Genomic DNA, 27,229 nt, shown 5'->3' with positions numbered 1-27,229 from the left:
AGTTTTGTTGTGAAGGAGGAAAAGTAACTCACTCTTAATTTAATTATTTAATTATTGTTTAAAATATTTTCTGTTTCCTTGGGAAAGAAAAACACTTTTTAAAAAACTGAGCTTTAAAATAAATAAGTTATGAAGTAAATAAGTTATGGGGATATAGCACACAGCATGATAACTATAGTCAATAATATTGTATTGCATATTTGAAAATTACTAAGAGAGTAAATCTTAATAGTTCTCTCAAGAAAAAAAGATTTTCTGTAATGGTGATGGAGGGTAACAAGACTTAGCATGGTGACTGCTCTGCAGTACATACTAATATCAAAACATCATGCTGTATATTTGAAATCAATGTTATGTCAAAAGTGAAAGTCACTCAGTCATGTCCAACTCTATGCAAACCCCTGGACTATATAGGGGTCCAGACTGTATAGATTCTCTAGCCATTCCCTTCTCCAAAGGATCTTCCCAACCCAGGGATGGAACCCATGTCTCCCACATGGCAGGCGGATCCTTTACCATCTGAGCCACCAGGGAAGCCCCAGAATACTGGAATGGGGAGCCAGCCCCTTCTCCGGAGGATTGTGTGTCAATAACTCAACAAAAAATTTAAAAACAAAGAGATTAAAACAGTTTAAAGAACAGCAACAACAAAATGAGTATCTAATTTCTCAGTTCACAAATATGTCAGTCGAAAAGCAGAAAACTTTTATTTCGGGGGTGTCATTTTTCTGCTGCTTTTCAATTTTGGAGTGTTCAGCAGACCAAAGGGAAATGCTTATATGCAGTTGCTCTCACTATCGAAAAAAAAGAGCTTGATAAAAGTTTGGCGGGGCCACCAACATATAATAGCCCATCAGAACTTTCTGAAATTCACCAAGAGGGTTGAAATCCTAAAAGGAGATGCTCTTCGGTTTTCCAAGTTTGATTTCTGTACAGTATCTGTAACATATGCACATACTAGTGACTACAGCTACCCTTTATTTGTGGGTAACTGAGAGCCAGGTATTATTTTTAGTACTTTACATACATCATTTCATCATCACCTCAAAGCCTGGGAGGTAGGTACTATTATTTAATATTAATATTATTTTACAGTTACAGAAAGTAGGGCGGGGAGGGACTGAGTAGCTTTGTCCAGTGTTATGTAAGTAAATGGCAGAGCCAGGACTTGCCCAAAGAAGCCTAACTCCTCAGCCAGAGCTCCTCATTTGCACAACGCACTAGCTTCATCTTCATTCCAGTCACAACTCACAGTGGAAGAGAGTGAGTGAAGAGGGTGTTCTATTAGAAATGGGCTGAATTCTTCAGTCATTGCTCCATCCTTGGTGATATGAAAGGGGAGATGACATTTTGACCCAGATATCTGATACCAAATTAATTTTTTTGGAAAGATAAAAATTGTTCAGATAAAGGAAAGAAAACAAAGCTACTAAATTTCTAGCTTTTGAAAAATTACCAAATTGTACTAGAAACAGACATTTGTATGCCTCTGCCTATTCCTTGTCTTGGGTGGAGGATGTAATACAATTGGCAGATGGTTTCACCGGAGGAGAAAAGGTCCTCATCAAGCTGAAATGTCTGACAGGAGGCAGCACGAAGGATCAGCTCTGTTTTCAGCATCATGTTTACTGGCCCCCAAATGATGGGTTCTTTCCAATTCATCCTCATCTCACCTCAATTCACTTAAAAGAGCCAGAGCAGCTGCTGTACTTATACCTGATTTCCTAATGTATGCAGAATCAGGATCAAAACAGCAACAGAAACCCTGATCTTTGCAAACATAAATAAATGAATCTGAAAGCAAAGGAGGAATATTTTGGAGATCTGTGGAATATAACTCTATGAAATGTTCTAATGTTTTAATAAAGGAGAAATAACTTTTCTCAGCTTAATTTTCTTAATCTGGAAAAGGTCAAGGTCCAATCAGGAGATCTCTAAAAACCTGATTCTATCATTCTTTAAATTGAATTATGGTAAGACATGAACATTCTAGAAACTTCATTTAAATCAGGGTTTCATTTACTTCTGATGTTATTCCATTTAAGCCTTCCATCTTGGCTTCTTCCTACTCCTAACCCTAGCCCAGTGCCTGGCACATCATAGACACTCAGTTTCTCTTAATAGATTGAATGAATGAATGAAACGGAAATGTTCAAAGAAGATTCTGGGACTCACATTCTTTCCTGGCTTCCTCTGGAGAACAGGAGTGGGTGTCAGGAAAGGCAAAAGGCTTGCAGCAGGCTGGACTGGTTGATAAAAGTTTGGCTGGGCCACCAACGTATAAATGCCTATTAGAACGTTCTGAAATTCACCGAGAAGGTTGAACTCCTAAAAGGAGATGCTCTTTGGTTTTCCAAGTTTGAACTCTGTACAGTATGTGTGACATACACACAGTTTTCATTTTTCCACCTGGGCCATTTCTTCTGACCAGTAAGAGCTGACGGCAGATCGTGAGGTTGATACAACCTACCTGGGCTGTGTCCCTGTTGGCATCAGGCAGTGCCATGACCATGAGGTGTAAGGCTTGAAACTGTACTCGGATGTGAGGCCCTCCTGACAAGAAAACAGAAATAACCACGTGTTGAGTAACGCTAATGCATCCCGACAGCGTCTCTTGCTAACTAACACCTAGTGGCACAGGAGGGCCCTGACAGCTTTCAGTGGTAAAGACTTGGGTTTTGTGACCAAGTACGTGAGTCTGTTCACTTGGAGAGGAGACAGGCTCTATCAACTCCCTTTTAGCATCCCAGAATGCCAGTGCTGGGGGCAGGTGGCCAATGAGACCCTCAAAATAGTTCTGGATCAGTGTGACACTTCCCTTTTCAAAGCACTTGCACAGACCTTGCTTTTACTTTGATGCTATAAACAGTTGGCCTAAAGCTCGATTCAAGACAACATAAATCTTATTTCCATATAATGAGACAGCCAGGCACAATTATTAGGAACACAGATTCTAGAATCAGATTCAAACTCTGCATCGACTACTAAGTCCCTGAGTGACCTTAGGCAAGCTATTCAACCCCTATGCTTCTATCTTATCACCTGTAAAATGGGGATTGTCATCATCTTTACCTCGCTGGGCCCTTACCAAGGTTAAACGAGTTAACGCATAGTGTTCACATCAGTGCCTGCACAGTTACCTCTGTAGGTGTCATTCTGATCAGTGACACTGACTTCAGATCTTAAAGGGATGTGGATGGAAAGTGAAGTGAAAGTCACTCAGTCATGTCCGAATCTTTGCGACCCCGTTATGGACTATACAGGCCAGAATATTGGAGTGGGTAGCCTTTCCCTCCTTCAGAGTATCTTCCCAACCCAGGGATTGAACCCAGGTCTCCCACACTGCAGGCAAGTTCTTTACCAGCTGAGCCACAAGGGAAGGTGACCACAGCTGGATCGCTGGAGATTCTTGACTATTTTATTCCTCGGCAGTGACAGAAGGTGTCGCCAGAGGGTTGGCATCCTACTTCTGTATGCTCTCAATACTGGCTCTTTCCCCGTTTTGGGGAAAGGATTTTAGAAAAATCCATCCAACAACGGGATAATCCACAACCCACTGTGCTGAAAACGGAGGGTAAGCTGGAGCATCCGGCTTTGCCCGGTTCTCTCTATTTTCTCCCTGAAGTGGTCTCTTGGTGGGGACGCCCTGGAGGGAGGTGTGCCGTTCTGTAATCCCTGGGGAGCTCTCAACTTGCAGGAAAATCTATCAATTTACGGCTCAGTGGATAAAGGCAGTCAGCTGCCTACAGTTACTTGGCTTTACAGTAGTGGAAACACTCTTGCGACAAGTTCCTAGGTCACAGGAGGTTATGGGCACCCGAGTCAGGAGTGGATGACTGATGTGAGTAACCACAAAATGAAGGAACAGTTGGCAGGAGTATTTAGAGGCTCATGTCATATTGCCCAGCAAATCCTCATGTGGATTTTTAAAAATTGATGTCAGATTGGTAAACAAAAATGACACAGGTTGTTTTAAAAATGGCTAATGCATGCTGACGTGACTTTGTCTGAATCACAGGCACCATCAGGAGCATGTCTCAGTATAAATGTTTGGGGACAGAGAAGACATGATTTTAATGCAGATCTTGCAGGCTATAGGCTGTCTATAATTTTCTAATGCAACCCAGAAAACCTCTGGAGGAAAACAATAGATGCAGATGCAGGCTCTGTATTTCCATCAATTCCAGATAAATTACAAAATCCCCTTTAAGATTAAAAATCTAAACTGGCAAATAATCCATTTTCATTTCCCTTAGGAAACCTGGCCCTGCACTGTTTTGTGGTTAATCGTTTTGCAGTTAATTCATTTATGGCATCCTAGTTGAGTCTTTTTCCCCCCTGCCCTGAGGTCATTATTTTCCCAGAAAGTTATTAAAGTTTTCATGAAAGTATCTAAGGTTTGATTGATCCTTAGTCTTCTAATTTTATGGAAAATTTTTGGACCAGGTTTGAAAAGAGAAAATACAAAGTGGAAAAGACTATATTTTAGAGTAAAACTAGGGGTGGCTTAAACACATAGATGTCCACTGTTCTTCCCTTCAGAAATCTCATTAAAACTAGAGCATACCCCAGGTGGGAAAAAGGCCATTTTCCCTGCTGGTCACAGCCCAGAACTCTGGGTTCCCTGCAGGGTTGGCTGGTATCAAATTAATCACTGCAATCTAGTATTTTCCACTTTCAAAGTCACATAGAAAAAACTGGACCCTCCTATGAACCTTCTCAGGATCTTTTCCAGATTCTCTCCCTTCCCTGAAGCACACTGGCTTCAACATCTGAATAGAAGTATGAAGAAGGACTAAATATGATTTCCTTCTTAAACACAATTCTCTGAACAGATCTTACATGGGAGACTGATTCTTCCTTGCATAATTTCCTGAGACCAAAAGAAAAAAAAAAACTAGAACAAAAAATCCCTCTGTGGCACCATTTGTTTTGATGAACTGTTCAGTATATAAGCTATAGATCAAGGTGAAGCTAAGACATCTGTAGGCCATTTTCCAGGACAGCAAACTTTACAGAAACTCCTGTGTTTCTGACTTACAAATAAAGAGGTTCTGCTTCTGCCATGGCTGAGTAAGCTCCTTGCCAATCAACTCTCCCTAAGATAACTATAAACTCTGGGCAAAGTACAAAAAGCAGCCACACAAGGCAGTGGAGAATGAACAAAAGCAGGCAGATTTAGGACAGGACCGGACACTTGGAATTAGGGAATAGCGGAGGGGGAGTGTCCAATTGCCTGGCTTTTAGTCTGAAGTCAGGCCAAAGAGAGCAAGGCATGAGGTGGCTAAAATTCCAAAAGAAAGCCCCAGTCTTTCTGGCCTGAACAATGAGAGGGCGGGGTTCAGGATGACCACACTGGGGAGTTATGGGGAATCCCAGAAAGGTCAAGAGGTAGAAGGCCCCAATTCTGGTTTAAAATCCACCCGAATCTTGGCTCACCCCATAAATCGTGCATATGTGGAGTAGCACAGGTAAAGATTGAATAACAAACTGTCTGCCTAAATACAAACAAAAAGCAAAACCGACCAAAAAACCCCATTCTCTGGAGAAATATTACAGAGTTCAGGGTCTCCAAAAAAAAAGCCACCATGTTGCAGATACAGTTTAAAGTTACTTGACAGAAACAATAGCCCATTTTCAAGAGAAGAGACAACAGAGACCAACCCTCAGATGACCCAGATGTTAAAACTAGTTATGAAGTAGCTATTATACTGACAGAACTAGTAAAGTAGTTATCATATTGATAACTATGCTCAAGGATGTGAAAGAAAGCTATACTCAAGGAAAATATACTTACAATGAATGAAAAGACAGGTAAGGTCAGTAAATAGAAAATAGGTATAAAGTAGCCACTGGAAATTCTAGAACTGGGAATATATTGGGTTGGCCAAAAACTTTGTTCAGATTTTCTATAAGGTGTTATGGAAAAAACCTGAAGTAACTTTTTGGCCAACTCAATACAATATCTGAAATTAAAAAAAAGAAAGAATAAGAGAAACAGTTCTCTCTGTCATAAAACAAAAACGCTACATCTTACAAAGAACAGAGACACTGGTCACAGCATGTCAATTAAAGCTTAGAAAAGTCTCTAATCATAGTCTCTTCTCTGAAGACATAAAGCATTATTTTATGAATCTGGTTTAGTTAAACATTTTAAAGATTGAGAACCAACTAATTTTCAGGACAAGTTTTGTCAAAAAACTTCAGATGTTGTTATTATTTTCTTTCATTGTGGTTTTAAGGATTTGATGGTTCTGGCCAACCTGCAGAAGGCTGTAAACTGGAAGATACCATTAATACTTGTTATGCTCATGTAGTGTTTTAAAATGTCAATTTTTGGCTCATGTTCTCAAATTACTAATAAGACTTTCATCATTAAGGCCTGCATTTTGGCTCTCACTCCGGCGTGGTAACCTCTTCGATAACTGAGCAGTGGCCAACCCCTTTATATGGATATATCTTTTCAATCTGGCCACAGCCTCTTTCTGTCCAAACAGAATCACCATTTACTTAGCAAGCTTATACATATGTAGGCTGTGAACCCTAAATTCCTCAGGTTAGTGGTCAAAGCCCACACTATGTAACCCCTTTCTACTTTTCTAAATTTCTCTCATCACACCTTGAATATTTAACACTTAGGATGAAATTACTTTCTTACTGCCAAATACAACACATGCTGTCCAGTTTCTATACTTTTTTTATCCAAATACCTCAGCTAAGAGCTTCCCAGGTGGTGCTAATGGTAAAGAACCCACTTGCCAATGCAGGAGACCTAAGAGACACAGGTTCAGATCCCTGGGTCAGGAAGATCCTCTAGCGGAGGGCATGGCAACCCACTCTAGTGTTTTTGCCTGGGAAATTCCATGGACAGAGGAGCCTGTTGGGCTAGTCCATGGGGTTGCAATGGGGTCGCAAAGAGTTGCACATAACTGAAGCAACTTAGCATGCATGCATGTATGCATCTCAGCTAAGGCCTCATCTATGTGACTTCATAAGTTTCAGAAACACTATGCTATATAGTAATTTTCAGAGACAAACACTTTCCTGTTTCATGCTACATCATTGGATCTAGCACACTGGATTTAAAGAAGGGAGAGATCTTATATTTCTTGAAGGACTGTTATATACGAGTCACTATCTTAGATGTCTTCATTCAATATTCACAACAACTTTGACAAGTAGTTACTATCTGTAATCTATAGGGGCAGCCATAAAGCTCAGAAAGGCTGACTGCATGGTTAACAGATGTTTGAGCAGGAATTCATATCTCAAGACCTTGGTCCTTCTACATCCCTCTCTGCCTTTTAATGATTATGAAAAGTCACTCAGTCATGTCCAACTCTTTGCAATCCCATGGACTGTAGCCCACCAGTCTCCTCTGTCCATGAAATTCTCCAGGCAAGAACACAGGAGAGAGTGGCCATTCCCTTCTTCAGGGGATCTTCCTGACCCAGGGATAGAACCAGGGTTTCCTGCATTGCAGGCAGATTCTTTATCATCTGAGCCACCATTATAAAACTCTCTAAATCCTAATGACCAGACTTTAAATATAAACATGCAAAGAGATGACAGTTTACCATCAAACTCAATACTTCGCCAAGCATTACCAGGAAGCAGCAAATGTATACACTTATGATCACATCTGATTATGCATCTTTATTCTGCTCTGTGCCACTTCATTGACCTTGTATCTTATCCATTCACATGTAACTTTTTCCACCTACTTTCCATTAGAGTGATGAAGGCAGGTATATATTCCACAGGAAAGAGAGAGGTGGGCAGTTCTCTGAAAAAGGCTTTCAGCATTACTGCAGCTTCTCTGTGGCACATTTTCTCCCACTTAAACTTGTCAGCATTAAACTTGGCATCCAGTTCTTCACGGTATTGCTGAAAATCAAGGAAAACAGTGAGTTTACAACCTGATCCCCCTCTCTTCCCCTTTAAAAACTGTCATTACACAAACTATTTTTGTAATTAGATTGAAATGCCAGTATCTACTAAGCTCCTCTTTTTCAACACGATTGAAGAACTGAAATAGCTCTTTCTGAATGTATTAAAAAAAATTATCTAAAATCCTTTTAGAATAATGCTAATCTTAAAGTAATTTGCCATCTGTACAAATACAAAAGTTCTTTACTCAGATCATAGCTTCATTTATGTCGTTTTGGCAGAATACTGTCTATCCCCATATGATAAATGCACTGCTAGATTTTGACAAAGCCTCTATTTCCTTTTTTCCCCCCCAATGATTCCTTCCTTCTGCCACCTCATCTTGTACTAATATTTCTAAATACAATGAAGGATGTATGCCTCTTGGCTGGTTTACATACAGAATGAAAACTAACCCAACAAAGGAACTCTGACCTCACTCCAACATGCATACCTATGACATCTTCCTGGAGCAAATACAGATGTTTCATGCCAAGATGCACACATGTCTTCCACATGCCTGCATGCTTGCCTGGTCCTTTGTAAGGCTTGGAACACTGTGTTAATACTTTTTTAAAAAAATCACTAAATGTCCTTAAGTTGATTTGGGTTATCCATTTTAGATTATTAACTCATTTGATGGCCAGTACCCTTCGGGCATTCTACTGCTCCCTGAACTACAGAGTTTACCATTAACACTAGGCAGTTATAGTCAGTTCCCCAACTGACAATAACTGCTTAAAAAAGGATACTTTAAAAAAGAAAACTGTGAAAAATCCTTAAGGCCTTTGCTTTTATTCTCACGAGAAGCCTAAGTCTTCCAGCCTTGAACGTGCAAGAGAAGCTAGAGGACGACAAGGTGAGATTTATCTTCTCTGGTGGCTGGGCGGAAAAGTGATCTGGGTCGGGCGGGGGTCGGGGGGGCAGCGGCAGGTGAGGGGCTCGGCGCTGGTGGGGATCAGGCTGGGGAAATGGAAAGCAGCCATTGGCATTTCTGGTGACGGATAATCCGAGACTAATCTGGGTGAGCAGCTGCAGGACAGAATGAAGAGGTGGCATTTAAGAAACGCCCAGGAGGGAAAATTCCCAAGGAGTGGCAATGGGTTGAATACAAGACTCAGAGGGAGAAAGAGAAGTCCAGGATGGCCCTCAGATTGCAGGCTGGGGTAATGGGCAGAAGGAGGTGCTGTTGGCAAGAAGTGGAGGGGGAGGAGCCAACGTTTCCCTGTCCCACTGCCCGGAAGCCAAAGGGAAACTGGTTTTCAGGAAGCACTGGCAAGAGCAGGATAATTCAGATCCGTTTCCACAGACCTATGCCGCAAGAGGCTGGCTGAAACTCTAGGTTACTGTCGTTGAAACCTGCCAGTGCTTCCCTGTCACCTATGGGGAAACATGGCCCCAGGGTCAAGGGCAGGCTTTAGAATGACACTCATTAAAAGCTTTTTTTTTTTTTTTTTTTTTTACTGTGGTAAAAGTCATGTAATATAAAGCACACTATTTTAACCATGTCTAACTGTGCAGTCCTGTGGCACCAACCACATTCACATCATTGTGCAGCTCTCACCATCACCCACCTCCCGAATGTTTCATCTTCCTAAACTGAAACTCTGTCCCCAGTAAACACTAAGTCCCCTGCTCCCTGCCCCATCTTCCAACCGCCCCTCCCCCAAACCCCGGCATCTACCAAGGTATTTTCTGACTCTAGGAATCTGACTCTTAGGTACCTCGTATAAGTGGAATCAAGCGGCATTTGTTTGCACCTACTGTATACTGGAATGAATTTTTAAGGTATAACCACATTCTTTAGGTGTTTATCCCAGTTCCACAACGGTCTAGTTGAAGGCCTGTGAAGTTCCCCACTGCATAACAGGGATAGTCAAACAATCTCGCAGAGATTAAACTGGATGACACAGAGCTCAGGGGGCAGGACGTGCACACAGAGAGCGCTCAGTAAGTGCTGGCTGCATTTACCCTCCTCGTCTCTGCTACACCCTCTACTGTTATTACTATGGGAAACCTACGTGTATGTGGAGTGCTATTCGGGGCATAATTGCACCTCGTTCTGTCTAGAGGGCCAACAGAAAGGAGAGCAAGGACGCCCTCCCTGAGTTTGGAGCAGAGCACAGAGGAAGCTGGTGCAGAGCTCCACGGTGTCCTAAACAAGGGACCGGTGTCCTAAACAAGGGACCGGAGTCCTAAACAAGGGACCGGATGAACCAAGGGCTGACTCTTCCTCACAAGAGACAGGTGGATGTTTAAACTGTTAATGAGGATGCTAGGCAAGGATCAGGAGCCAGGTCCTTAAAACTTCATCTGAGCAAATATCCAACCCGCTTCTCCTCCTGAGGTAATTTTACAAAAATGCAAATAACCCACCTTCAGCCTCAAAAAACCAGTTCAGGGTAGGAAACCAGCAGACCAGGTAACATCCTCACAAAACATTTAGAGCAGCCTCTGAATAATTGAAAGGAGTCAAAAAAAGAAAGCTGTGCACGTCAAAGCAGTCTGCTTTCTTCCATAAAATATATTCCCCAGTGTTTGGCTCAAATTTCTGTCATTCGTGGAAAAGAAAATTACTGGAAACACCGAGCCATTAAATTGGTTCCAAATGACCCGAGGCCTCACATCCAGGATGGGCTCGGCGGTTGGTGCCCTGTGAGGCTAAACCCGAAGCGTCCCCCGAGGTTGCTTCCCTGTGAGTCCAACCAGGCTCTGAAAGTGCAACCCACAGTGATACCTGAGGATTAGAGTCAGCTACTTGGCACAACTTGACGATAATTATGAGGGAGAGTTTTTTTAAAAAAACTTTCTTACCCCAAGCACATTTCTGGAAAAAAATAGTCTAACCGATGAAAACATTTTTTTAAGTTTCAAGTTTGAACAAAGGGAAGAAATAAAGACCCCTGGGCTGTATCAAGTTGCAATGCCTTTCTAACTGCAGTATTCCCTTGTTTCTGTTCACTGACCCAGCGTTCTTCCACACTGGTTTTCCTGGAGCTCGAACCATGAAAACATCTGGAATACATTTTTCGGACGGACAAGAAATGGAATAAATAGGCTGAAACTACATAAAACCGATTAAGGGCCAAAAGGGGCTTTTACCTAGTGTGGTTCAGGAATGCATGCGTCTATTAGAACACGTTAAACGAATTACTGGCCTTTGATAAGTGCTGTTCAGTCAAAGATTAGCTACAGAAACGCAATGTGTGCTATGATGTTAAACTTCATGCACACAAGAAACATTGTGTAATGTTTTCTCATTTGAATTATTTTCAAAAATAGAAAATTTAAATCATATCCATTATGCTCCCACTCTTCCCTACTAATGCGTGCACACACACATGCACACACACACACACACAGACACACAGAATAAGTCAGTAAGAACATGTACAAATACAGCTTCCCTACTATGGAGGGAAGTTTAGAGGGATGGAGTCTGATTTGGTTTAGGAAACTTATTATCCTGACTTCATTTTGGTTTTCTGACTCTACAGATATAACCACAAAGACTTAACCAAAAAGTGACAGCGTTTGTTCTTGGATTTAGGACACATTTATTTAGAAGTATATGTAAAAACTGTTCCTGTGAGAACCTGAAACAAAAACCAGATCCCACTTAGCAAGTATTAACCTTAAGGAGCCATTAGGCATCTTCCTGCCTTTCAAGTGAACCTGTACCAGGATTTAGTAATCTCTACTCCCAAGGAAGTCACAGGTCCCGGAGACATGCAGTGACAAAGTGTGGACCACCACTCAGGTCTCCCTTCAAAACAGAACTGGCTGTTCATCTGCAAAAACTCCAGGCGGACAACTCCCCAGCTGCTGGCACCTTCTGCTCAGCCTCAGGCCCTTCCCCAGGGTGGGGGGCTGACGGGGCACAGGGTGATGGTCCCGCCTGCACCACGTCTGAGGCTTGACATCCCCAAGTCCGCCTCCCCCGACCCTCGATCCTTGAGAAGCTAGGTCCCCCTGTAATCCTCTTCTCCTCCTAACTTGGTCCCAGCACCTGCCTTCTGGAGCTTCCAATAGATACAGCCTACTGATTCTCAGTTTCCACCTTGAAAAATATCTCATCATGCTTCTATATAAGACTGAAATTTCTGATACAAATAGAATCTCCCAAAGCATGTGCCAAAATGAATTAGGGAAGAGATGCTTTCCCGCCCCTACACAATTCCTTTTAATAGTTCTGAACACAGTCAAGTTCCCTTTTCCCTCTCCTTGAGGTTTTTTTCCTCAAGGATTCATTATTGACAACTGCTCATGTCTCCAGGTCCACCCACCAGGGAGTGATCCAGGGCAGAGAGGGACTCTTCATCTGTGCACCTGGAGAGCAAGTGGGATGTCTTGCTGGCAACTGATGAGCAAAGCTTTCCTTTAATTCTTTTCTTTGCTGAACTGAAGACTTAGCCTCCATACAGAGGGAAGAAAGTAGAAGAATTCCCACTGCACGGTGGTTTTAGATGTAGACACTAACATTACCTTAAATGGAACTGGGTTTCAGAACTGCTGAGGGAGTATTTAGTGGTTACAGCCATTCCTACAAATTCCTATAAGGATGTCCATTAAAAGGAAAGCCAGAGAATGTCTCTAAGTTTAAAACAACTGACAATAGATACCAGGGGTCATCTAATACTGGCTCAGTGAATTCTATGACGTAAAGTAACATAAAAAAACTGAAGCATTTAACCCCCAAAATAAGGGTGGGACAAGACAAGCGGCGGTTTCTGAGAGTGAATCAATGTGTTCTTTCACTGTTGTTTGCTTTTTATTGTTGTTGTTTTCATTTAAAAGAATGCACAACTCAGGATCATGGAATAACATTTAGTCATAGGTGTTGAAGAATGCTCTATAGCGCCAAGTGATAGAATCAGCAGTGATGACACCACCACACATGATGCCTGCGGGAACTGACCTAGCTAGCTGAGATCTCTAACGAGGAAGAGAGACAATGTTTGGTACCTTGACTTTGGCAGTACATCCTGAAAGTCGAAAGATCCCTTCAGATTCCAGACCCGATTCCTCAACTTTGTCAAAGAACTAGAAAGCAATGATACAAGACAGAAGTAAATACCTCCATATGATTATGAGCATTTAAAATAACAACGATGATGAAAACGATACATTACCAAGCATACAGACATGCCAGGTACTTGAATACCTAGTTAAACATTCACATGCTCCCAGGAGGTCAACACTAGCCTCCGATTGGCAAATGAGGAAATAGAGACTTAGGGTTGTTTTTCACTTTCCCAGGGTCATCCTCAAAAGTGACGGCACCAACTCTGTTCTTAACCACGAAAGCACACTGCCCCTTAAATATTTCAATATCTGATTACTGTATCTTTCTGCAGGTCAACCAGTAAGCCAGTTCAGTGGCTCAGTCTGACTCTTTGTGACCCCCATGGACTGCGCCACACCAGGCTTCCCTGTCCATCACCAACTCCCAGAGCTTGCTCAAACTCATGTCCATCGAGTCAGCGTCACCAACCAGTAAGAAAAGACCCTAAATTACTATCATTAGTTACTCTATTCTAGCTAAGACACTGTGCATGCATGCAGGCTCAGTTGTGTCCAACTCTTTGCGACCCCTGTCTATGAAATTTTCCCAGGCAGTAACACTGGAATGGGCTATCATTTCCTTCTCCAGGGGATCTTCCTGACCCAGGAATCGAGCCTGTGTCTCTTGCATCTAACCTGCACTGGCAGGGGAGTTCTTTACCACTGCACCACCAGGGAAGCCCAAGACACTGTAGGGCTTCTCAAAATCTGATCAAGGAATTAGAAATTGTAAAGGCTTATCTGTCTCATGGTAATGGTGATGCTTTACTATTAAATAATAATAAACACTAACACTGATTGTGCACTTAGGGTGTGTCAGACAACATTCTCAGCACTTTACATATATTAATGCATGTGACCCTCACGATAATTCTGTGGTGTCCCCATTCTACAGCTGAAGAGACTGAGGCATGGGAGGGGTAAAGATTTGCCCATGTTCACACAGCAAGAGCAGGATTCCGAGTCTCTGCTATTTTCCTTTTGAAAAATGATGATGCCTGGAACTAAGGCAGCTCCTGCAGGTATGAAGAGAAGTAAGTATTTAGGGAGAAGAGACTTCTTCCTGAGAAAAGCCTCTACCCGCAGTGGAAGAACAACACCTCCAGCTGTCTTTCAAGAGCACCGCTAACCTCAGCAGTACCCAGAGTGAGGCTCTATTGAGGAGTTAGTATGAGATGAACCAGGCAGTCTACTGTGCACCGTCTGGGTGCTAGGCGTCTGTACCTACACAATAATACAAACGTGTGTTGAATCTTCTCAGTCAGATTTTTATGCATTTTCTTCAGACCGTGTCTTTTTCCAAGAGGAAAAAGGACATAATAATGGCTCAACGCAAGGACGGAAAGGAAACCTTAGAGTCACCATGGGCTTGCTTCCTTTTGCATCTGTCTCTTGCTGGCTGTGTTTCTGGGCATGTTATCTCACCCTCTGATGCCTCAGTTGCCTCACCAGTAGAAAGGAGATGACCATAGCGACCTCCTGGGGCTCAGAGATGGTCAGATGTGACAGGACACGGAGATCACTCGTGGCCCAGTGAAGGGAGGCGCCCTGTGGATGCACACACTGGGCAGGCGTGGGCATCCTCTGGACCCTGGCTGCTATCCTCCCTGCTCCGATGGGCGGCCAGTCAGTCACCTGACTAGAGTAGCTCAGTTTGAGGTACTGGTACCCAAACTGAGGAAGACAGGAAAGAGAATTGCTGTTGTGAATAAAGTATGTGTCTTCTGTCAGTATTTTCACATATCATTTAAAAACTGAATTTAAGGGACTTCCCTGAAGGTCCAGTGGTTAAGACTCTGTGCTTCCAATGAAGAAGGTGCAGGTTTGATCCCTGGTCAGGGAACTAAGATCCCACATGCCACAGGGCAGTCAAAAAAACCCTCAAAAAACTGAATTTAAAATTCAACAAGATTTGTATTTAGAGCTTGGAATTTTACTTGTACCACTGGATATCCCTGTTGAATAAACCAGTGTTTATTGTTGGCTATAAAAAGCAGGGCTTAAAAACAAATGAGCCATCCGCCAGTAAGGGTATTGTTCAGATATCATTTTCACAGCTTCCTAAACCAGAAATCTTCTTTGTCTCAATGTATACCTTCCCAAGCACTCTGAAAACACCACCAGAATAAGCTGATTTCTAGACTTTATTAAGCTTTGTCTGGAAAATTCATTTAAACAGTAATACACAAACATCGTAAAACACCCAACCTGTGATATATCTCAGCAAATACTTGTATGACTAATAAATGGACTATTAGTAATTAGCAGTCATCTTTTATCCAAAAGAGAATAATCATATATACACACACAAACACATACATACACACAAATAACATTTTGAAAATATCGGAACAAATGTAACAGAAGGAAGCCATGTGACAGCATCTGTGTCTATAACCTGATGCTTTCTGGCTGGACAATGCAACAGAGGTCCTTAGCAAGGCAAACACACCCAGGTGCCTTAGACGTCACGTGGATGCAAGGAGGGAAGCCGGAAGTCACAGACACCCGAGTCCTAAAGGGCCTTTGTGTCTTTAGATCTAAGACTATTCATCAGTGGGTTTCCAAATAGCATGCTACAAGCACAGAGCTCTATGAACTCCCCAGTTATGTACACCGAACTCACCTTTTGTAACACAAAGGGAACTTTGACCCCAGAGTCTTTCCTTCTGTCATTTTCTAGCAAGACTGTGAGGGGAACTCCAAAAATCCCAGTATCTTCATTGTAAAACACCAGGGAGAAGAAAAAAAGAGTCAGAAAAGCACAGTCTTATGCCCATGTGTCACAATGTTAGAATCACAGTAAGTCTTAATACCTCGTCCTTTTACTTTCTCTGTTTTGTTTCTTTTTAGCTGAATTCGAAAGGCGTCAAAAAAGGCCGTCAATTCGATTAGAGAGAGATGGCGGATTTTCTTCATGTCTTCAGCAGACAGATCTTCTGCTTTGGTTAGGCCAAATCTGGTTTTCTGAACAACAAATTTCTAAAATACATATTGAGGATATTTATTTTTTTATGGCAAAGGAAAATTATTATACCTTCATTCAAAGGAGACTAGGACCTTCCAAATCTATACAGCTTGACATGCTTGCTATTCACAAAAAAAGATATGTGAGGCACATGCTGCGCCATAGAAAGGCCATGAATATGACTGTTAGAACCTCTGATGATCACAACTACACTAAACCAAACACAAAACAGTCATCCGAAGTATATTATAATATCATCATCACAACTGTGATGTAAAGAGTGCGGGTAATTCCCCTATTGAAACTGACTGCACATGCTTGCTGAGACAATAGCCATTCTACATTAAATATCAAATTTAGATAATTAAAAATATCCTTAAAAAAGCAAAATGCACAGGAAGTGCCAAATAATCCTACTCTCATTTTGAAGACAATGCCATTGCTATATTCTCCATTTCCACATTTTACTTACAGGTAAAACATAGTCTTCTTTCTTAAAATCTAACTTCTTAAATCTGTTCCTTTTTGGAGCCTGTGTTAGCTTTTCTGAGTATGATACTTCAAAGGACAGCTCTTCAGCTTCTACCAGAATGTTTTTTTCCAGATATTCATCATCTAAAGAACAAAGGATGTGGAATATTTAATATGCCATTTAATTGATCAATACCATTGATTGTAAAATAAGCATAAAATATTGATGAGTTAATCCACAAGCACGTTAAAATGTTTACATCCCTGGAAAAGCATCAGGCTCACCCAGAATGATCTCGGTTAAACAATTAATAGTGTCATCAGACTTCCATACGAACAAGCTTCTACAATCGTTACGCAAACTTCCTATTTAATCTGATGTTTTTAATTTTAGATGTTTATGTCTCATGAAAAGCACTGAAGATTATCAGATAATTAGAAAGTCCATAATGGAAAGTTTCTATGTACTCTCATACAATGACGTCTATCCATACACAACACTGCTGCTACTCGAGAAGTAAAAGCCTAAAGCAGGAGGAGGAAGGGTGGAGGCCCCACAGAAAAGTTCTGCCTACTTTTACTCCTCTTGAGTTTTTATCCCAAACTGTGGAACTATGCCACTCCAGATTTGTTCCAATCCAGTTCGCCCTTTACTGTGAGATTTGTTCAGGTGAATTAATCCTGATTCCTGTGACTCTGTCCTGGTTTTCTGGTCTCGGATGGTGCACATTCCAAAGATGAATGGGTGACAAGTCCTGTCTCCTGTACCTGTTTCTCTCAAGTTTGAAATTAAGACAACAGATTTCTTACCAAAAGCAAGGGAAATCACTTGAGTGATCCTAAATCTGATTTTTGACTGAGAGTCTGATTTGCCATCTTGTTTTATTGCCTGGCAAAACTGTTCCTATGTCATGAAAAGAATTATTTGACAACAAAAAAAGAACTCATCAGCTTTACCCTCTTCTATATTAAATCGTTGTCCAACTCTTTGCAGTCTCATGGACTGCAGCCATTAGGCTCCTCTGTCCATGGGATTTTCCAGCCAGAATACTGGAGTGGGTTGCCATTTCCTTCTCCAGAGGCTCTTCCTGACCTGGGGATCGAACCTGCATCTCCTGCATTGGCAGGTAGATTCTTTACCACTGACCTGGGAAGCCCACCCTCTTCTATAAACAGTGACTAAAAGAAAGCCAAACAGAACAAAAGGAGCACCAGATAGACATGACAGAAGACCTAGTTTATCTCAGTTAAAAGTTCAGTGGAGAAATTTGTCAATCAAGAGATCTAAAATTCTAAAAAATAATTTTGATTTAAAACACAATAAATGGATAAGAACAAGGCAAAGTTATGATTTTCATACATTATACAGAGGCTTGCATTCAAATCAGAGTAATAGCTAACTGTTAGATAAGACTCTAACTACTTGTTCTTCTTTTTCAAATATTTACTTGGCTGTGTCGACTCAACTTTCAGCATGCAGGATCTTTCATTGCGGAGTGTGAGTTCAGTAGCTGCGGCACGTGGCATGTGGGATCTTAGTTTCTAGACCAGGGTCAAGCCTGTGTCCACTGCATTGCAAGGTGGATTCTTAACCATTGGACCACCAGAGAAGTCCCAAGACTATAAATTCTTAAGTCTCTATGGGCAGATTCTTTGGACAGTGGTGATTCTACAGGCTGATGCGCCGAATCACTGGACTACTCCAAGTGGACTTTTACCTCTCAGTGGTACGATTCAAACTGAATAACAACACGGCAGCAAACAGAATGATGTGGAATAATTTATGGTAAATCCATTATCTTTAATTTTTTTTATAATGGTTTTATTAAAATGTAATCTACATGCCTAACAATTACTTATTTGAAGTGTACAATGATTTTTATCATATTTGTAGCACTGTGTAACCATCGGTCAGTGTTTAGAACATTTCATCACCTCAACTTATTTGAATTTTGAAGCAAACGCTCCAAGTATGGAGCTCTGTTATGCCTGAGAGGAGCGTGTATCTTTAGGGGGAACTTTGGGGAACCACAAAACTGTGGCCTAAAGGGGACCTATTTCTTACAAGGAAGATTTGAGATTCCACTCTGAACCCACGAAGAGTACCCAGCTTTCAAGTGGAGGAGTCCCCATTAAACATTCACCCTGTTATTTTGTAAGGAAACATCACAAGTGTCTCTGGTGCTGCATATACTTGAGCATAACTAGAGATTTTTAGAAGGCGTCTACTTTCCGGCCTGCTTGATGCTGTTTAGCAGATCCAGGTTACCTATAAAAGAGACCCCAAACCAAAGGCACTGCCTGAGTGAGTAGTTTCTAAATGACACAGTGGTCGTCAAGGTGGAAACGATTCTGCTTGCAATGTGCCTACTGGGTACGACAGGACGGGGTGTTCGGAGGGAGAGGGAGCAGAGGTCCAGGATGACAGAAATCAGAAAGGGGAGAAAAACACACATACACTTTGCTTCAGAAATCCACTGCTCACCGAACTGAGCGTCAGCACAGAAGCAAAAAGACACCCAGGCTGAGGAGGCTGTGTCACTCACCACTTGCCGCGTTCCGCACTGACCGTCCAGGGTCTGCCGCGCCGTTGGAATGAACTGGCACGTCTGGAACGGCCTCTAGGATGGACTGTGGACCAAGAGAAGACGAACATGGGATCTCAGTTCCCTGATTGGGGATCAAACCTGCACTCCCTGCATTGGAAGGCAAAGTCTCAACTACTGGACCGCCAGGGAGTCCCTGTACTTGTTATTCTTGATGCAGCTGGTCATACATTTTGGTCATAAACCTAGAGCCATGACATATCTAGATGGTTAAAAGAAGGGATGCAGGAGCCAGGCTGCCTGGATTCTAATCCTGGCTCTTCCACTTCACATGACTTCAAGTTACAGAACTCTCTATTAGTTTCCCTGGTCTGTAAAATGAAAATGATAAAAGAAATATTTCAACAAGTTTTTATGAATTTTAAACGACTATAAATCACATGGGACAACATCTGATGCACAGAGATTACTGTATGAGGGTTAGCTTCTATTAATATACTAATACATCAACTTCTTCATGACGAAATACAGAGGGATAATAACTACCAAAGGGCTCAGCATGTTTTCCAGTTGTGTCCTCTCCTAATTAATCTGCTATTTTCTTCACTGTGACCCTGCCACACTGCTGCACTCCCCTGCAACGTTATCAGAAGCTGGGTATGTATCTTCATAGAGTTTGGTGTTACTACTCAGATTGTATGCTGGTGGTGGTTTACTTGCTAAGTCGTATCCAACTCTTGCAACCCCAAAGAATATAGCCCGTCAGGCTCCTTGAGGTGGGTACTAGTAAAAACTTTACACAAATTCCACTATTTCTATGAATATGAATTTTAAGGTGGAAGTTATCAGCCATGAGTACGCTGAGGGTGAAAATTGGCTACTCCATCAAGAATCCTTTATAAGCTCTTTATACATAAGTCAGTTCTGTTTTCCCCAGAACCTGGTGTTGTTTCTTTTATTCTCATATTTATTCAGCAATATGAAGTGAACTGGAGAAGGAAATGGCAACCCACTCCAGCGTTCTTGCCTGGGAAATCCCATGGACAGAGGAGCCTGGTGGGCTACAGTCCATGGAGTCGCAAGAGTCAGAAAGGACTTAGTGGCTAAACCACCACCACTACAAACTGCACAAAGGAATCTTGAATGCTGAACTTTGTTTTCTCTTTTCCCTACTTTATGCCAAAGAGATGACATATTTTATTATGTAAACAGAATGCAAAGCCATACCCAATTATTTAACACACATGCCCAAGTATATATTTGGTGGCTCTAAAAACTAATACCACAGAATAAAGATTACCCCACAACAAATTCTTCAAAAACGATGTGGAACACTTTTCAGTGGTTTCCTTAAATTTTCCTACAGAGCAATACTTCATTAAACTTTGAAATAACTCATCTATAGTAGAGAATGCTCCTTAAAAATTGACATTCATGCTGGGCTTGAAGCTGATGGTTTGGGAAGCTGAAACGACTAAATGTCAATTCCATGATCTGTAAAGTGGAGGTGTCATCTGCTCCTTAGGTTTACACGGCCTCCAGCCAGCCTACAGTATTGAACAAGGGCCCGCTCTTTGCAATGTAAATGATTCTGGGACTTTCCTGGGGGAAGAAGAAATTTAAATTGTGACCCTTGCTCTTCAGCTATTTATAATGAGAAGAGAGTAACATTTATGGAACATTATTAAAACACAGTCCACTGCTAAGAGTGAATTTCTACACTAAAATACAAGTGTTTACTGGAGAGTAACGGAAAGCAAGGAGGTGCTGCCCAAAAGGTCTCACTGAAGAGGTTGTTGATCGTGTGCTGGAACTCGAGGAATGATGAAAAGGACGTACAAAGGCAGGGAGGTGGGCAAAGCATTCAGGCCAGGCATGGAATTATAAATTCCAGGTATGGAAATCTGAAGCATTTCGTCTTCATGAGAGGATCAGTGGAGAGCCTGATTTGCCCGGAGTTAAAGCCTGGTAAAGGTGCTCAGACTCAGACTCATAAGGGTTAAAACACAGCAGAACAAAACAAACAGAAGAGCATTCTTTTCTTCTGTGTTAAAGCAGGAGAATGACTTGGTGAAAATGAAAAGGAAGATCTCACTGCCAATAAAGGGAGCAGGAGTTTTGAAACACATTGAATGAAAAGGCTCAGTGCTTGGTATTCATGTTTGTTTGTTTTTTTAAATTCAGGTTTAAAACATCCTTTTACTCATTAAACATATTAGTATTAGAATCTTAAAATATTTTTTTAGTGATTTTAAAGTATTTCAAACATATATGCCACTCCCACTTCTCTGGCTTGTCCATAATGGATCCTGCCACCTCCCTACAATTCCAACCATGACCCTTTCCCACTGGGGCCTCAGCTGGTTTAAGAGAGGCAAAGACACGCAGCCATCAGGGCTCACCCTGTTGCCCAAGTCCTATTACACTGGGACTGCACAGTCAAGGCTGAGGGATTAGTATTTTAAATTTCAAGATGTAGAAGGTTAGCTCTATCTGCTTGGTGGTTTGGTTGCTAAGTCATGTCCGACTCTTGTGATCCCATGAACTGTGGCCTGCCGGGCTCCTCTGTCCATGGGATTCTCCAGGCAAGACTACTGGAGTGGGGTGCCATTTCCTTCTCTAGGAGGATCTTCCCGACCCAGGAATTGAAACCGGGTTTGCATTGCAGGCAAATTCTTTACCAGCTGAGCTCTGTGAGTTCCCTTAAAACTAGACTTTGACTATGGCATATTTCCTTCACAGTGAAGAATCACCATACCAAATATTTTTCATGTTAATTACTTAAAGGAGAAATTTATCAACTAATAGATGTTCCTCACTGTCCTGACTGGTTGTTGGTTTTTTTTTCATGGTGTGAATCTACGGTTTGTAATTCCTGATACTAAAGCTGCCTGTGCTGGAGTCATTACAGAAAACATGGCTACCATATTCCTCTTTTGCACCTGAGATCAGAATGGAGAAATCCACCTCTTGTAACCACTTTATGCCAAATTCCCCAGAGATGAACTTAAATAATTCACATTCATGGAGGAATATGCAATCAATTTTGAAATTAAAAAAACAACAATTACAACATCTATCCAAATGTGAAGTTAAAGGCAACCTGATGACATCGCAGATTAAATACTGAATCACATCTGAAATTATAAAGTAAATATTAAAGACAGTGAGAGTAATAAATTCCAAAAACCATGAGAATAGCCAAAGTATTTAGATTACTTCTTAACCTTAAATGCAAGTAAGAAAGTTTAAAAATAAATGAAATAGGTTTATAGTCTAAGCGACTAGAAAAACTTGTCCAAGTAGACCTGAGAAGGAATGAAAAAAATAATTAAGATTAAATAAATTAATATGATTTATATTAATTTAATAGAAAAAGTAGGCTTAATTAATTAAAGATAGTGACTTTACATTCTGATGGACATAAAAGACATAAATCTTGGGAAGAAAAAAGAAGTAATAGCCACTACACAGAAAATGTTAAAACTATACACCTAAATAAATGAATATATTATATACAACTATATGTTTATGCACACACACACACACACCCCAACATATACTGAACTAGACATTTTGCTAGAACAAATATACATTATTAAATTCATACAAGTTGGAGTCAAAAGGAATATAACCCCCAGACCCTACCCACTGAAAAATTAATCAAAGCATTATGGCTACAATAATGCCAGGCCTTGGCATAAAACTATACCTAACAGTTTTTACAGATTATATATTTACATCAAAGAATAACAAATTCCTCCATGTTTGGTCCTCATAAAGAATATCGCATTGGCATTAATTCATGGAGTCCTCTTTCAAAATGAGATCTAGTCACTCCCCAGTATTCTGATGTGCCTTCTTCCTAATCATTCCCTGTTGGGGGGTCCACTGGCAGCTGTGGTTTCCTTACAATACTAACTGAAGTTCATTTCATCTGTTTGAAGAAATTGCTGCTTCCTGCCTTGAACCTGCGATTCTTCCCTGACGCACAGCTGTCTGGGCAGGTGATGACTTACCATGGAGCCACTCCTGGGAACGGTAAAACTCCACTCTTCGTCCTGGGACCCATCTGACAGGGCACTACTGTTGAGAGAAGCACCATCTGGCTAAATGGAGAGATGAGAGCACAGTTATTTAGGCAAATGCTTTCTACCATGTTTGTGTGTATTCCACCATGTGTACGTATATAGATACATGTGGCAATACACAAAGCTGTGACTGCGGGGCTGGGCGGGGGGGGGGGGGGGGGGACTGCAGCAGCCCCTCAGGGATCGTCACCGTGAGCCACCCGAAGGCCAGGCCTTCTGGCAGACCCTGGCCCCTACAGCAGACCCTGCTATCATCTGCCACAAACTCCGTCTTCCTGAACAATATCTTGGTTTTATTCCAGGGAGCTAGATGTTAAACCAAAGAATTTGATTTCTGGGCTTCTTTGCAGCTAAAAGTGACCGTGTGACAAATGTGGTCAGTGAGGTGTAATTTAAGTGTAATTTTACCAAGAGTATTTTCAGAAAAGGTAAGTGTTTCCTGACTGGAAAGAGGAGGGCCAGCTGCTACATGCTTCACGGGGTCTGCAGTATCTGGCTCCAGAGAGGATGCTGGAGGCCAGATATGGGTGGGTCTGTGCTGAGAGGATCACGTGGCTGCCCTGTCAGTCCTGGACCATCCCTCATAACCATCTCCACGTGAAACAAAGCAACTCCTACTTTCCTATTACATGCAGCCAAACACAAACTTATCTAATCTTATTATTTTTTTACTATATTCTAAGACTTTTTTTTTTTGCAATAATTAGAATTCAGTAGCAATAGTACCAATATGCTTTTTCATTTATAAACTTCGAAGAAGGAGATTTTTGCTTTAATGTACAGTGGTGTTACTGAAATTTAAGGCATGAATATTCTTTTCTTTCATTGCAAAAATACTTGATACTTATGAAAATGCATGATATTTTGTCTTTTAAAAAACTGTAATTCATCTGGATTGACCATATTTTCTGAATTTTCTATAGATGGCATGTGTTATTTTAAAAAATGAACAAAGGGCTCTTTTTTTCTTCAAAGGAACAAATAAAACACAAGAACTAGCACAAGAAATTTAAGTCATGATGGCAAACTCACCATCATCCAGCTCCCTTCTCACCCCAAACTACTAAAAAGTGATGGAAAAAAACACAAATTTTTAAAGGAACAGGTTTTTAACAGCACTGGAAACCAGCAACGAATTCCAGAGCTGATAGACATTTCTAGATGAAAAGCAAATAGAACTGGTTGGTAAAACAAAACCTCTAACTGAAAGCAGCATAAAAGAAAATTTTTCAGACAGGAAAGATAAAAACAACATGATGTACAAAGAACAGGAAAGAGCTGCCGGCAGATAGTCAAGAGTTGTTTACAAACCAGGGACGAAGCAGTCAATCATTCCTTAAAATATAGACAGCCCCTAAATATAATCTGAGGAAAAAAAACAAATTCAGTCTAAATAAAATGAACTAACTGCTTTGGGGTGGGTGGGCTCCTGGTTTGAGTACACTTGACTCTCTGTCTCCACAGGTTTTCCAATGGCAGATTCATCCAATCCAGATGGATAGATAACGTTTGACGTATTTGAAAAAAATAAAAACCCCAGAAAGCTCCCAAAAGCTAAAGCTTGAGTTTTGCACATGCCAGTAACCATTTATATAGCATGTACATTGTAATAAGGATTACGAGTGATCTAGAGATGGTTTAGGGAAGGTGTGTGTAGGTCATCTGCTGGTACCACATCATTTTATATAAGGGATTTGAGCACCGTTGGATTCTGGTATTTTAAGGGGTCCTGGAACCCATCCCCCATGGATACTGAGGGAGGAGGGGTCTAAGAGAGAGGCAACTCGGAAGACCACACAAGACGTTGGAGAGGAGATGGAGAAATGACATCAGCTTTGCCCTTCATTAGTTTTGCATCTGGGGAGTGTTTACTAACCTATCTGAACCCTATACGCACTTTTACCCCTTTAAAGTTAAGTACACCCAATCACTCTCAAAAACACACAATCACCAATTTTGGCCTTTTAAAAAAATCAATCTACACGGCTGCAGAGGAAACATATAGCAATTTCCTACAGTAATCAGTTAAAAATCAATAAAGACTTGCACAATGACTGCAAAGAACTTTACAGACCCAGGGGCTGTGATCCCCTGCGAGTGTGCTGGCATCTTCTACTTTGTTGAATACTTTCTGCTCTGTTTCCCTTTGGTGGGTCCTCCTACCCTCCTGCTGTGACAGGATTGGATAGACAGGGACAGTATGAGGGAGGGGCTAGGGGTATGGACAGGAAGAAACACCCAGGATGCATAGTCTTGGGGAGAAGCTCTCCCTGCCCTGTAAACCGGGGGATACTTGCTGTCCCTTCCTCCCCACTGCAGGGCCCCCTGGAGGTGTGCACTTCCCTCATCAGATGGTCCTCCCACTTGCGCACGACTCCGCCGCTTATATCACTTACTGCTACACGTGCCAGAAACTAGCCTGTTCTCCACACAAGATGTTTACATTTGGGAAATAATTGGGAAAAACTAAACATCTGTTTCTTAGTTGATACTGAAGATACTGAAAAGAAATTTACATAGTAGTCTTAATTTTCTGTACAAGCTCACTCACAAGGACCAAGCTTTAGTTGGTAAAGCGTCTGCCTACAATGCGGGAGACCTGGGTTCAATCCCTGGGTCGGGAAGATCTCCTGGAGAAGGAAATGGCAACCCACTCCTGTATTCTTGCCTGGAAAATCCCATGGATGGAAGAGCCTGGCAGGCTACAATCCACGGGGTCGCAAAGAGTCCCGACATGACTGGGCGACTATCACTTATCACTTGCCTTAAAATACACATTTATTTAGTTTTTTAGTAAAAAAAAAAGCTATTTATTCCAATTTATTTTCTCAGGATAACTTGCTTAAAATACACCTTTAGATATCAGTTTCTTGTAAAGCAACTATACTCCAATAAAAAATTAAGAAATGAGTTTATGTTGCTGGTGTTTCTGCCCATAGAAGCTTTCTCCAAAAGACAGAATTCAGTTATTTTTGATTTATTGAATTATTCCTTGCTGAATTTAAGAGTTAGGGTGATGGGGCTGGGGGTGGCTTGTTTACCAAAAACCTGAATTATATTGTGTGTTTAGCCAAGAGAAATGAGAGTACACATCCTTTCTACTGTTACAAATGAATGTTCACGGTGGCATTATTCATAACGGCTCAAAAGTGTAACTGATCCAAATGCCCATCATCAGGTGAAAAGATACACCAACAGTAGTATATCTACACAATGGATTATTGTTGGTAATAAAGGGACTAAATTTCTAACGCATGCAACAAGTAGATGAATCTTAAAATTACTTTGTGTGCAAGAAGCCACACACAAGAGTGCATACTAATCCCAACAGGGTCGGCCTCTGCCAGAGAAAGAGGACAGTGGGTGGGAAAAAGGCCTGAGAGAAACGTCTAGGGTGACTGGAATGTTCTTTGTTTTGACGGGCTATGATTACACAGGTAAAAACACTTCTCAAAATGAACTGAATTATATACCGAAAATGCAAGCACTTGTTTTAAAAATATGTAACAGTAAAAAAAGAGGCAGAAATAATCCCATTCCTTACAAATAATATAATTATCTTCAAGGGTCTATAGCTGCTATTAATCAAGAACTTACAGCTACCATGATGGGTAAATCACAGAGGAAAAAGTTGTTCTTGGGAAATAAGAATATGTTTGCTGAAATTTACAAGGAGTAAGAGAAGCTAAACAAGATAACAGGATCATGACTAAGAAAGAAATTACTAACCTGGAGCATAAAGATGAAGCAATCTGAGCAAAAGAGAGTAACTTGAGAGAAAATTTAGGATACTGAAATTCAATGCAAGCAAAGCGAGAGCCATCTAATACGTGTTTGCTAATCATCTTGTGAATTTAAGGATTAGATCCACATGCTATGGTGGCGGCATGGAAGGAAAAAGCCAGAAGTTCACTCTAAGGCTGGCACTGCACTGTACTGAAGTTGTACCAGCTTGATTTACCCACCATTAGTCGCTTCTTTGTGATTAAAACAAACTCCTACTTGTTTAAATCAAGGTTTCTTAGATTTTCTTTTCTATAAAGCAAACACAGATGTAAATGATCATTTTTAACAGATGGTATGATTGTATTTTGCAGTGAATTATAAATCAATAGCAAATGTAGCTACTTGAATTTTACTTAAGGCATTGGAAATAAACC

The 27,229-nt window shown here is 41.2% G+C and overlaps 1 protein-coding gene and 1 long non-coding RNA gene across 7 annotated transcripts in view; one reads left to right on the top strand and one right to left on the bottom strand.

Annotated features, from left to right (window-relative positions):
- The window catches only part of ARHGAP28 (Rho GTPase activating protein 28), a 142,220-nt gene that overhangs the window by 15,983 nt on the left and 99,008 nt on the right, over nt 1–27,229 (bottom strand). For all 6 annotated transcript variants that reach the window (XM_069568615.1, XM_069568617.1, XM_069568616.1 and 3 more), the window contains 8 exons: nt 22,998–23,087; nt 18,979–19,063; nt 16,434–16,576; nt 15,810–15,975; nt 15,620–15,711; nt 12,895–12,972; nt 7,725–7,887; nt 2,471–2,553 (listed from right to left, as the gene is read on the bottom strand). In XM_069568615.1, coding sequence (XP_069424716.1) covers nt 2,471–2,553; nt 7,725–7,887; nt 12,895–12,972; nt 15,620–15,711; nt 15,810–15,975; nt 16,434–16,576; nt 18,979–19,063; nt 22,998–23,087 — 900 coding nt within the window. The remainder of the gene's footprint in view (nt 1–2,470; nt 2,554–7,724; nt 7,888–12,894; nt 12,973–15,619; nt 15,712–15,809; nt 15,976–16,433; nt 16,577–18,978; nt 19,064–22,997; nt 23,088–27,229) is intronic.
- LOC138428205 (uncharacterized) lies at nt 8,562–23,019 on the top strand. Its single transcript, XR_011252343.1, has 3 exons — nt 8,562–8,788; nt 13,287–13,425; nt 22,926–23,019. It is a non-coding gene; the product is annotated as an uncharacterized lncRNA (long non-coding RNA).

The sequence above is a fragment of the Ovis canadensis genome, chromosome 23 (assembly GCF_042477335.2).
Source record: "Ovis canadensis isolate MfBH-ARS-UI-01 breed Bighorn chromosome 23, ARS-UI_OviCan_v2, whole genome shotgun sequence".
NCBI classification, from domain to species: Eukaryota; Metazoa; Chordata; class Mammalia; order Artiodactyla; family Bovidae; genus Ovis; species Ovis canadensis.
This window is presented reverse-complemented; position numbering and strand designations above follow the sequence as displayed.